Here is a 12,392-nt window from a genome sequence, read left to right as displayed (position 1 = left end):
GGTAACGAAGGAGTAAGGTACGTACGAGATACTTCACAACTCGGGACTAGGGGAGACAATCTTACATACATCCAAGGGAGCATTTCATCAAACCAGCCCCAACACACTCAAGTGACTTGGTTTCCACGTGCTGCTTTCAACAACTGCCGTTAGGGATCCTCCGTCACCCTCCCAGATATCGGGGTGACTGCACAACCAGCAGCAGACTCTGAAAAAAGCAACCCACAACCCTAAACATTTCACTGGACCTCCTGTGAAAGAGGGGGGACAGCCGTGGGGGGACACACAGCACCCGCTCCTGCACTGTGGTGTAAACCCCTGTCTGTCACCAGTGTCCACACCACCCTCACCTCACCCAGCACCACTCACCCGTGTTGTGCCCCAAGGTAGGGAGCAGCAGGATGATCCTGCCCCTAAGGCTTCGGGTGGGAAACGCAGTTTGCTTGGACAGCCCTCAGCTCCTGCAAGCTACTGCTGCTCACAAATCCACTTTCAGAGAGGTTTCCTCAAAGCTCAGTGCAAACTTTCTTAGAAAATACACTTAAAGTACAAGAGCAGATTCATCAGAACTTAAAAGTACATCAGGTTACAGTCATGTCGTAACATTACTATTGTTTTAAAACACAACCGGTTTGAAAAGAATACGTTTTTTCTCTGCAATAAACATCCGAGAGGAAAAGAAAAGGTGTTTTCAGAGAAATCCCGACCTGTAATCAATAGATCTGATGGCTGCATCTCACAGCCACCCGAAACACTGCGTACTCACCCCACCATCCACCCGTGCCCAGCAGCCTCTCCTCCACGGGTGCTGCAGACACTGGACCCGTCCCTGCTGGTTCACCCTTCTACATTCAGGTTCTTTACCTCGCATCCATTGTACTCCCTGTGTCTTTAGTTTTAAGTCTAAACTTCCAGTTTGCTACTTTACATTAATGGCACTTACTGTTAAAAAAGAAAAGGAAATTAAACATTTAGGCACACAAAAATGGTCTGCCTTTCATGTCTGCAGCTGCATAGATGTCTACCAGCTCCCAAAAGCCATCGTGGACCACAGCCCCTTGGTGACTTGGCTGCTTTTTTTGTTTGTTCAACCAAGGTAGTTCTCATTTAGGGAGCTGAGACTCGGCTGTTTCCAGCAGATCCATCTGGATTCAGTCCGTTTTGGTTCTTGGGTCCACTGCGACCGAGACACGGAGCCACCACAGTCCCCTGACTGCACCCTAACCTGTACCCATGGAAAACCTGCGTCAGGGGATCCCTGCCCGTCTCGGCGCATCACAGAGGACTGCAAAGGCAACGCAAAAGTGCAAAATGAGATTATGCTCCAAGGCCCACAGTCAGTGACAGACCATCACTCACATCTGATCTCTGCTCTCATTCTGGAGCCATCTGTCATAACCAAATAACACTCCTGGTTCGTTTCTTCTCTTTTTCTCAAAGCCAACCAAACAAAAAAAGCCCCAACAAACAACATAAGCTTACCATCGCTCTGAATTTCACCGTGCAAGCTGGCCGTGCCTTCTCGAACTGCCTGTCCAGCCCAGGTCCCTGCCAACTCGACCAGATCAATTACTCTGCTACTTAAAACCTCTATTGAGTAACTCGGAGAGGTGAGGGGGGGAGGAAGCATTTATTGTTTGGAAGGAAAGGGAGCTGCCCCGAAGGGATCCAGCTCCAGCGCCTGCTGCTGCTGGCTCTGCGCGCTCTGCACCACCAGTTCTGTGAAGGGCACCGCACCAAAATCGTCCGTTTTCAGCCCATCCCCGCCGTGAATGGCTGCGTGCAAGGAGCTCTGCCTGGGTCTGCCGGCCACCACCACGGGGCCGTGATCCGCGCGGTGCTCCCCAAAGCCCTGGTGCTGGGGGTGCCGCAGCAGGTCCGGGGGGTGGAAGGGTTTAGCTCCGAACGGGTCCAGCAGGCTCTCGTCCGCCTGCAGAGGGTTGCTGCGGTCTTTGCTGTCCGTCAGCGAAACGCTGATGTTCTCCTTGGAGTCCGAGATGGTGAGGAACTCGTTGCTGCTCTGCGAGTCCCTGCGGCCCGCCTTCTTGTGCCTGCGGGCTCGCTCGGGGGTGCGGTAGCTGGGCTTCAGCGCCTTCTTGGTGGCGGTGGGGGTGCCGTGGTGGCGCTTGCCGTTGCTCTTGGACACCTCCTGCTTCATGCGCCGCTGGCGGGAGGAGAGCTTCTGCAGGCTGCGCTGCTGCTTCACTTTCTGCTGCTGTGGGCTCCCCGCCAGCTCCTCGAAAGGAACCAGGCCAAACAGGTCCTCCCTGCTGCCACCCGTCTTGGCCAGAAGAGAAGGCTGAAACGGGGTGCAGCCGAAAACGTCGACGCTCTGCGGAGAGGTGGGGGAGAGCAGAGGCGAGGCTCCGGCCAGTTGGGCATCCTGCTGAGATGCCTTTCTGCTGAAGGGCGCTTTCGTGAAGACATCGAAGTCGTCCTGCTCGGGGCTCAGGCTGGGAAAAGGCCTCTGAGAGGAGACGTCTTTGTCGCTCCTCTCTGCTGCTTGAGGCTGGAGGGTGAAGAAGGGCACTGCCCCGAACACGTCAAACTCTTGCCCAGGGCTCACCTTGATCACAGTACTTGGTGCCTCAGACAAGGATGAAGGGATTAAACCGGGCTCTCTCCTTTCACCACTGCCAATGCCATCTCTGAACCTGCTGCTCGGGAGCCCTTCAGAGTCTGAGCTTTGCTTCTCCTCCTCCTCTTCCTCCACCTCCTCCTCAGAGTCCATGAGGAGAGGCCGGTGGCCCAAGTTCTCTGGTTCAGTATCGTTGTCATCGTTGAAGTCTCCATTCTCTCCCTGCAGGACTTCTTCATCCTCCTGCTCCTCTTCTTCCTCACTGCTCTTGGGAGAGGGAGGATCGGACTCAAAATCGCTCTCCGACTCATCGCCACCTTTGGTCACCTCTGTGGTTTTCCTCCCGGGGCGGGGATCTCTAAAAGCATGGCTCAGCTTTCCAGCCTTGGTCGGGGTCCCCAAGTTATTTCCTTGGTGGCTGGCTGAGTTATCCACTGGTTTTCCAGGGGAACCTGCAAGGGCCAAAGAGAAATGCAAAGCAAAGCTTGAAATACACTCTTAGTCCACAGCCACACATACTAAGAGTTGATGCAAACATCTTGTGTCATTAGAGAGGGAAATCAGCCAAAAATCAGATCTAATACTGCAAGTGATGCTCATAGAATTGATTTATAGTCAGACCTCCTGCTTTAGTCCCCAAGCACAAGATGTCTAGAAATACCAGTAATTCAGGACCAATGGACGGGGGTGATCTGCAGAGCCAGCTTTTCAAATACCCTCATTACACAGGCACACCTCCTCAGGAAACAGGAGACAGCGGGCTTCAAAGATGTTAAGTTGGGGGTTTGTTTGTTTGTTTTAAAGCAAGCTGCCTAGTTCTTAAAGTGCTTCTGTTTTGATAGTCTGCTCTGACAAACTCAATGCTTTGCTCATGAACAGGCAAAAGAAAAATACCCTGTAATTTCAAATAAATCACTTCAGACCTACAAGTTCTACAAGGGCAGTTTCTTCCTTTTTTTGAAAGCAATTAACCATAACATCCAGTAACCATTTCGCTCTTTTGTAATTACACTTAAAAAACCAATACCACATCTGCAGCAGTTTTCTTTGTGTATGGATTTAAACACAAGATGAGCAGGACGACTAAAACCATCAGGTGATTACAGCTCTGAGCTGTTTCTTCTTTGCTCCTGGTGTCAAGATTACTTCTTATCTGCTGTAATTTTAAATGCTACATATTTGCTTCACTCACTAAATTAGAAACTGGATTATTTGGCTGCTGACTTTAGATTTCCCAAAGGTACAGCCTTCACGTGGCACTGTGTAACCCTCATTTCTCCCAAATCCTGCCGCTGCCAGTATTTACTGAAACACTAATGGAAACATAAGCATGATTAGATTTTAAAAGGGGAAGAAATGGGAAGTATTCTTAGGATGGATGTTAACAGCACTCACACAACAAAACCCCAGACTTCTTTGTCCGTGGCAATATCCACATGTGCTTGCACATCCAAAGACTGTTTCCTCCTTCAGGGGTCTATACCAGCATCCTAAATCTCCTTCCTGAGCCTGACACTCACCACCTCCAGAAGAACTTGGGAAGAAATCAGGACCAATCCACTGAGATTCCTGTTCTGCAGTAAATACAGGCACTGCCTGCTCACCAGGTGTGAGCCTATGGGATTCTGTTCAGGTACTCCGAGCTCTGAACCACTCAAGGCAATGCTGAGCACATCACACACTGACAGAGGCAGAAAGACGGAAGATGCTTCAATACCCAGCAAGTGTGCTGAAAGTGTGAAGAACAAATAGTTTCCACACAGCAATCTGTCTCAGTTTTGTGGCCTCTTGTTCCAAGGGCATCAGGGCTAAGCCAGGACATATCCAACACAGTTCTGAATGGTTTTTGAACCACAACAGCACCTGGGACCCCTGAGCCTGTGTATTTGGAAATGTCTATTCCTGCACCAGAGAAAACACTCCCTGAAGTGTCTCCATGCTGAGGCCACTCAAAGATACTGCATGCGTATTTATCATCACAGGAGCAGGCAATTAACTGCACATTAGCTCATCAGCTTCACCCCCCTCATTTCAATACAAGTCATCTCTGAACAGGGTTTCCGAATTTCCAGCTCTTGAGCCCCGAGATTCCTCCTTATCTGGAGCCTCCGTGCCAGAGTTACCAATATTACTTCATTATCACAGCAGGAAATTTGTTGCTGTATTCTGTTCAGAAGCAAAACTATCAAAAAGCCAATTAATTTTGCAGTGATCAGGAGCTGACAAGCTACAGTAACAGTGTTATTACAACTTCAGAAACTGCGTCTATGACCCTGTATGCACAGCTTAAACAGGACAGCATGTGCCAGATGACACCGAGAGCTGCAACTGCTCCTGCTACGCAGCTTGAAGAAAGCGCTTTTAGTTCTGAAGCATTTCAAGAGTGGTGACCTCACTGCTCCTGCATCTTTATTTTTTCAGGTAAAAGCAAGGATCTTGTTTTATCCTTCACTTTGTGTCCAGATGCTGCAACAAGAACCATCTGCTCCAAGCAGACATGAGTTAAGATACTGCTCTTAACCACACGACAGTGTAACACAGCAAAACTTGATGGAAGAAACCGACTCCACGTGTGCATTCTCACCTTTACTGCCAAGGACAGGGAGAAAACGGTAGCAGAGCGGTGCTGAAACCAACCAAACAAAAACATCCTCCGCAGAGCCGTCCGGGTTTCTTTGTTAGTGACAATTTAATGCTCTGGTCCAGCAGATGTCAAAAAATGAAGCATTCTGTCACGTTGATTTCATGCAATCGTCTCAGCCTCCACAAGGACTGTTCAGATGAATGCTGGTAAAAAAAGCTGCAGAATGTTGAGTAACATCTGTTTGCAATGTACTGCTGAGATTACCACACTTCTAATCAGGTTTGCATCTTGTCGGAGACAATTGCTCTGGGCTTCAACGCGAGCCAGGTGGAACATCTTTAATCATATAAGAAGATCCCAATCTTCAAGGAAATTTTCTGTTCCGATGTTCTTTTTCGAGACATCCGATTATAAGAGGATGAATTCCCCCTAACAAGTGCAGTAATTACACGCCTTCTGGTCGCCCGTCACGGCAGGGCACTGCGGGGGTGGCGCAGGAGCGGGGCAGAAGGGCCTTAAGCTGCGGCTGAATTGGTAACATACTGCCGCCATCATTTCGGAACAATTTGCCACATGTCAGGCCCCGGGATTACCGGCACGCTGCAACTTAATCTGCGCCGCTCCTCCGACAACAGCCAGGCAGCAGCTGCTGGGTCCTGCCGTGGTTTGCGCTGCTCACCGCCTTTGTTTTCAAGAACAACGAAAATGGGAGAACAAAACACTTCTGCCTGACATTTACTGCTCGGAAATTCTTTCAAGTAATTAGTCTACAGGTCAAAGCATGTTTAATTAAAAAAGAGCGACAGGTGACTGTGATTGCTCTAAAATTTGACACAAAAAGCCCCCACTGAATCACCCGAGATAAAAAGCACACCACCGGCACAGCCCACACATCTCATTTATTCTCGTGAAGTGTGAATCATTTCAAGTTACTCTGGGAGTCTCACGTAGAAAAGCTGAAGATTATCTTGATACAGGAAAATATCTTGTACCTGCATAGCATGAACACCTGAAACCACAGCTAAGGAAAGGTCATGAAGTAACATAAGCGATTTTCACTGAGTACAAGTATTGATATGGACTTGTTTTAAGTGTCGAGCTGAATAAATCTGGGAGAGAGTGTACAACAGCAGAGTCAAGTCACAGGCCCAGGCATCTTTTAAGGAGCAACCCAAGGACATCAGGTGCTGAAGAAACACAACCCCACGGCAACAGCTGTTCCAGGCTGTGTAGAGGAAGTTGGCTCAAGTCTTTTTGCAACTCCTGTTCCCGTGTTTGCAATTCCTTGCTCAACTACAGCGAGTTGTGCATCATTTAAAGCTCCAGACTGCTACTGCAGTAGTCCAAGGGCTCCAAAGCCGTGCTATAGAAATGTGCAGTGGTTTCAAACCTTGGTGGAAGCAGTATATTAAAAAAAGTAACCAAATTAATAGTCATCACCCACACTTCTTCGTGCCAGAACGCGCTTTTCTGCTGTAACAGTGAATGCTATGAATCAGATACCGCAGCCGAGTCCCCAGATGACTTTCACTGTACCGCTATTTGGCACCCAGTCGGCTGGTGTCCTGTCAGATCCTCACAGCTGTGATCAGCCAGTTACACACCACACCATGAAGTTGCTCTTATTTCAAAACAGATGTCTACAACAATCATTTAAAGACACAACCAAGTCTTCCACTGCAGGAAGCCTGCAAGGCAAAGCAGTACAACGCCTACCGGACAGCGTCAGGGCAGCACTTGAAGAAATTCCAGCCAGGGTTTCCTAAAGTCTCCACTTCTCTCACAGCCCATCCACGTAATTTTGAGTTTCCTCCAATCTTGTATTACTTCTCTGAGCTCCTGTATTAAGCTTAGGGAAGGAAAAGGCAATCTAGCCCTGTTTAACCCCAGGAAGAATTAGTGTAAAACAAACCTAAGATGGCCAAAGGCCTCTGAGTACAACTCAACAGCAGAATGCACTGCATTCATGACATTTGCTGCTGACAATCTGAAGGTATCAGACAGTGTGCATGTCTTCTGACCTGCTGAAACACTCAACTTGATGCTGATGAAGGATGTTACAACAACCGCCGGTTCACACACACCTGGACCAAGAGTCTCCACTCCAGGATGCTGCTGCAGGAGCCCCTTTGTGCACTCTGTCCATCCAGGGTTCAGGCAGTCGAGAACCACAATCTCTTTTCCATGTTTTTCCTTTCTTAGTTACTTTACAACACCTCATTTCAAGACGTTTCCAAGAACATTTCCATGGAGAAAACAAACCAGCTTTTAAAAGACAAATCTTCAGATTTAAAAGATTTATGATACCAGCTTTGTTTGCTAAGCATAATTCACTGTAAACACAGAATTAAAAATACCTTCCTTGCTTAAATTCCAGCTCTGAGTCAGTAGAAAGAAAGACTATTGAAAAACGTACATGAAACAGGTATCACTGTTCACAGCCATCTCCACGTTTCTGAAGCAGTCTGTTTTTGAGTCATGACTGAACTTGGTTTGTTTTGGATTTTTCTTCATTTAAGAGGACATATCTCCCCTTGGTCTTTAGTATGTCAAGTAACCAAAGCAAAACCTACGATATAGTACAGGGAGTCCATTCATTTAAATCTAAGCTATATTACAACTATCAGGAAAACAGCAATGAGCAAATAGATTTCTAAGACCTAAGGTGAGGGAATGAAAAGAGTGATCGCTAGGCAGGTGGGTATGAACATTGCGGGCAGGAGAATTTGGGCTCACCTATAAAACAAAGCAACCTCTTTAATGAGGACTGCAGTGCCAATTTGACTAATTGCCTGGTAGAGCAGAGCAGCGTCACCCTGGTCACCCTTCACCAGCCCTAGCAGACGACCTTGGGGAACGCAAGCCGAAAGCGAAAGGACACACGGATGCTAACTGAGGTTGACCCCAAGTGATTTATTTTAAAATAGGTTATCTGAGCTTTTAGACTTTGATAAGAACAGTTGTAAAAAGTCACATGAAGGCACCTTTATCACACAAGCACTCCCAACAAAACTCAGGTAGGCGCCTAAGTGGCTCTGTAAGTAACTGAAGCTCTTTGTACCATTTAACTGTCACGTAGGCTTTACTTTGCCACAGGTACCAAAAAACTGATTCAAGTGTCCATCAAGCAAAAGTTAAAACTGGCAATTAAGTCGCAGGATGATGCAGTTTCACATTCACGGTCAGTGTTCACATACAACGTTATTTTTACTTCCATCCAAGGTAAAAACAGCCAAAGTTGAACCAAAACACAGTTATGGATCTTCCCCCTCCCCTCCAAATGTACAGATGACAGAAGATATTGGTGTTTTTTTGACTCAATTTGCACCCAACTATGCATTGAAGGCAGCAGGAGCTTACAGTGTTAACTTGGCTGGAGAAACCAACTAAAGAAACCGCATGAGCTGGATGCAGGCTACAGGGAAGTAGCAAAATTTGGTCTTAGCAAATAATTTGCCTTTAGCAGAAGCTCTCCTGGTTCTGCACGAGTGATGCACACTGCACAGGTCCAATGTATTCACCCCGCGAAGACTGCACAGTCAGTGCACCGTACCAGTACCAGCAACTGGGAGCAGAAGCATTTATTCATTGGCAGTAATCAACATTTTAAAAAAGTCTCTTCAACCCGTTTACTGTCACAAGGCAGCAAACACCTTTATCCTTCTTTGGACATTTAACTGGATGTACATACTCCAGATACATATATATTTACATATATATATATGTATGTATACATATATATGAGGTAGTGATGTTACATATGTAACTTGCCTGGGTGAGAAATGAAAGGAACAGAACCAAAGGGATCTTCAGGAGTGTTTTTCTGTGGAGCAGAATGCAGCTCCACACTCTTATCTGAGGATGCTCTCCTGTCCACCAGCCTGTCTGCAAAAAACAAAACAAAACAGAACCAAAAATAAAATAAAATAAAATAAACACGGCAGGTCTTACACCTACGCAAAGATGTCTACGATGTGGGGTGAGGGAGGAGTATACTCTTGATGAGGTTTTACGTATGTTTTAAAGACATCCCGCATTGTGCATTCACACTTTTGATCACCCAGGAAAATTCTTCTGCACAAACCTTTTATCGATTACCTACGGTTACTCTCCAAAGAAACACGAGTGGGAGCTGTTCCATTACAGACAACCCCTAGTTAAACAATAATCCCAGTAGGGAACTCCTGGTGCCAGAGGTGAACTTGCTGCTCTCACCTCAACATCTACATATTGAAATAACCAACCCAAACAAAGTGATCCTGCAGCGACACAGCCATGCAGAGATGCACAGACCAGCAGCTCTACGTTTTACAGCATCAGCTTCGAGCTTTGAAGACCAACAACTGCCAAGCATGACGTCCAACAGCGGTGCTTATTCTTCTGAACAGTTGTACCCATGTGGCTTTCTGATCTTGAGGAATAAGTTTGGTTTTGAGTAGGTTTTTTTTGGGGGGAGGGTGGTGTTTTGGTTTGATTTGGTTTTGTTTGTTCAGGAGTTTTTGAGTTTTGCCTTACAAGAAGTGTATGCAACCTTCAACTTGCACCTTCACACACAGACTGAGGGACACTTTGTTCTCTTATCCCCAGTGCCAGACCAGTTGACTGCTGCACAACTGCAGGCAAACTCTAACTCTGAAGGGTGCAACAACTTGAACCACACTTTGTAGAGTCCCTGTAAGCGCTGGCATGCCAGTCTATACAAGTTCAAGTCCCCAGATGATGATCAGATGTCCCAATGTGAGCAGCAGGGCTAGGGACAGCAGAAAACAAGATGGACTGAAATGCTAAGCACGTAAGAAAAGATAGGTAAAGTGAGTAAATACAAAGCTTAACGTCCTCCATGGCACCTAGACATAGTGGGATACACCCCCCTGGAAAATAGAGTTTTTAATTGTCAGTTCACCAAATCTAAGCTATTGGAAAAGGATGAGCCATTTCTGCAGTCTTCTGAGACCCAAGTGTCATTTGTCCACCTTGGAACAAGATGCACTCCCCTTGCCCAGAGTGTTTTAGAGAAAAGAGACAGCGATGGCTCCTCCAGCTCTACACAAGCAGAAGTATTCCGTGAGACTGTCAGTGTCAAATGTTACTGCGTTTCAGATGCAACTTCGGTAAAATAAAGACCCAAGTTTTGGTTTCCCTCAGTGAATAACTGTACGAAAGAGCGCACGCAGCCACCAGGAACCCCACCCCATCACTCTGTGTTACAACTCTCAGCAAAGGTGCTCAGCTGAGAAATCTTCATTCAGTTGCACGTTACTTTTTCCAGCAACGCTCATCTTTTTACCATGGACATTTCACCAAGCGTAAGCAAGGTGCTCTGTTCTAGGAGCTGCTCCAGGTTCAAGGAAAAGCGATGAGTCAGCACGGCAATAAGCACCACTACACACGCTGATCTCTTGATGCTCCAACCAAGGCAGTACATATTCAATCACTCATGTGTTATTGTCATGAACATAACAGCTTTAAGAAAATTTAACAGATTTTAATTTTTCAAAAAATTTGTCTAAAGCATCAGCTCAACAATTCAAAGGAGGCTTTTGAAAGTGGAAAGATAGGATTGACGTTTTGAATGCTACTCAGTCCCATATAACATCACAAAAAGACAAACTTGAGTTATGAAGTACAGAACAGGTTTTAGTAACAGAAAATACAACAATTTATCAAACCCGTATCTTCAGTTCTTCTTACTCTAGGTAGTCAAATGATTCACAGTAAACTCAAAAATGGAGTACAAAAAATCACTTAGCAGTAACCAGAAGTTTTTTCCCCGTAAGAGATAACTCACATCTAAAGAGATCTGAACCTCATCACCAAGATACATCTGAGATAACTCCAGGAAGCACTACCCAGTTAAAGACAAGTCTATAGGTATAAGCCTTCATCATACAACAAGCCTCCCAATTCCTTTGTTACTCCACGTAAATTTGAAAAAGCATCAGTAGACAAAGTTAAATACCTCTATTTCTGCCTTCACTGTAGTACAGGCACTGCAAGGCAAACTCGTAAGGTCTTTGGCACAACATCCTTAATACCAAAAAAGCTAAGTGAAAAGGTCTCTGCAGTCTCTGCTAGATGTATCTGTGTCTAAGCTGTAGCAGCATTTCCCGTTATGCGCAGACAAGGCTGCCATCTAGTGTACACTGGTCAAGTGAGGAATCTCTCTTTAATCTTTATTTTTACGTTTTCTATATTCGAGTGACTAAAAAACCCTAGTGCTGGTTGTCACTATGCAGAGCGATGCTGTTACATTTACTTTTGTCTTAAAGCGTATGAAGCTTTTAAACACACAAGCTCCCAGAAATTCAAGAAGAAAAAGACTCAATTGAAGGCACGGGTGGTTTTCCCAATCCCTTCAAATCCAACTTGACTGTGTTTTTGATTACAAAGGACTTGCTGAGAGTCAGCCAAGTGTATACAATCTGGTTTTTTTGACATTTTGACATCGTACAAGTCTCGGAAATAAATCTGATCTTGACAAAAGCAGTCTTAGGAAGGCCATCTAATGAGCACGTGTCAGGCAATGAAGAAAAGCCAGTAATTCCAAGTAAAAAACCATTGAGATAACTGACTTTGAAAGGAAGAAGTTTATTCAACTATTGCCATATCAGAACAATCAAGCAGCCCTTACATGTAGCCACCCATGGAAAAGGACATTACGAAACATTAACATAATGTAATAGGTCAATTTTCTTTCAGGCATTTTCAAAGGACGTATCAGACCCACAGCGTCTTCCGCTCTGCTGCGCAAGAAAGAAGCTGGAAAGAAATTAAGCAAGCAGCCAAACTTTTCTGCCTACCTGACAACAGACCCCTGCTGTCCAGAGCTTCTCGACAATCAGCCAAGGTGACACAAGCAGCACTTAAGAGCTAAGGAATTACCACTTCTGCAGGATTTGAGCCAGCAGCTGCCAGGTTTAGACAGTGAGTTCCTACTGCACACATTGTCAAAAAGGGACAGGAAAGAAGAGAGGTCCAACTCTGCCCTCAAATGCTCAGAAAGAATTGTCTGTACAGACTGCACAGCCCCTCAGCAAGGCAGTGCTGAGCCACTACAGAGCCCTTAGTTACTGGGAAGCAAAATAAGCCTTCAAGCGTCCCTTACTTGATCTGAGCAGGTCAAATTCTCTGTCCAGCAGCTCCTCCTCTGTCAACTTGGAAAAATTGTCCTCTCCAAATGGGTTCCAGCATGACATATCAGGTGGGTTATTGATGCTCTGCTTTGGGTAA

At 46.0% G+C, this 12,392-nt stretch overlaps 1 protein-coding gene across 1 annotated transcript in view; it reads right to left on the bottom strand.

Annotated features, from left to right (window-relative positions):
* Positions 1-1,630: 1,630 nt before the first annotated feature.
* Positions 1,631-12,392, bottom strand: part of BMP2K (BMP2 inducible kinase) — a 22,914-nt gene continuing 12,152 nt past the window's right edge. Inside the window, 3 exon segments of the mRNA XM_010194217.1 lie at positions 1,631-3,030; positions 8,934-9,047; positions 12,268-12,392. The exon segment at positions 12,268-12,392 is cut by the window's right edge and continues 29 nt beyond it. Of these exon segments, the coding sequence (XP_010192519.1) occupies positions 1,631-3,030; positions 8,934-9,047; positions 12,268-12,392 (1,639 nt within the window).

The sequence above is a fragment of the Mesitornis unicolor genome, unplaced genomic scaffold, assembly GCF_000695765.1.
Source record: "Mesitornis unicolor isolate BGI_N332 unplaced genomic scaffold, ASM69576v1 scaffold141, whole genome shotgun sequence".
Lineage (NCBI taxonomy): Eukaryota > Metazoa > Chordata > Aves > Mesitornithiformes > Mesitornithidae > Mesitornis > Mesitornis unicolor.
Note: the sequence above shows the minus strand (reverse complement) of the source record. Positions and strands in the feature narration are given on the sequence as shown.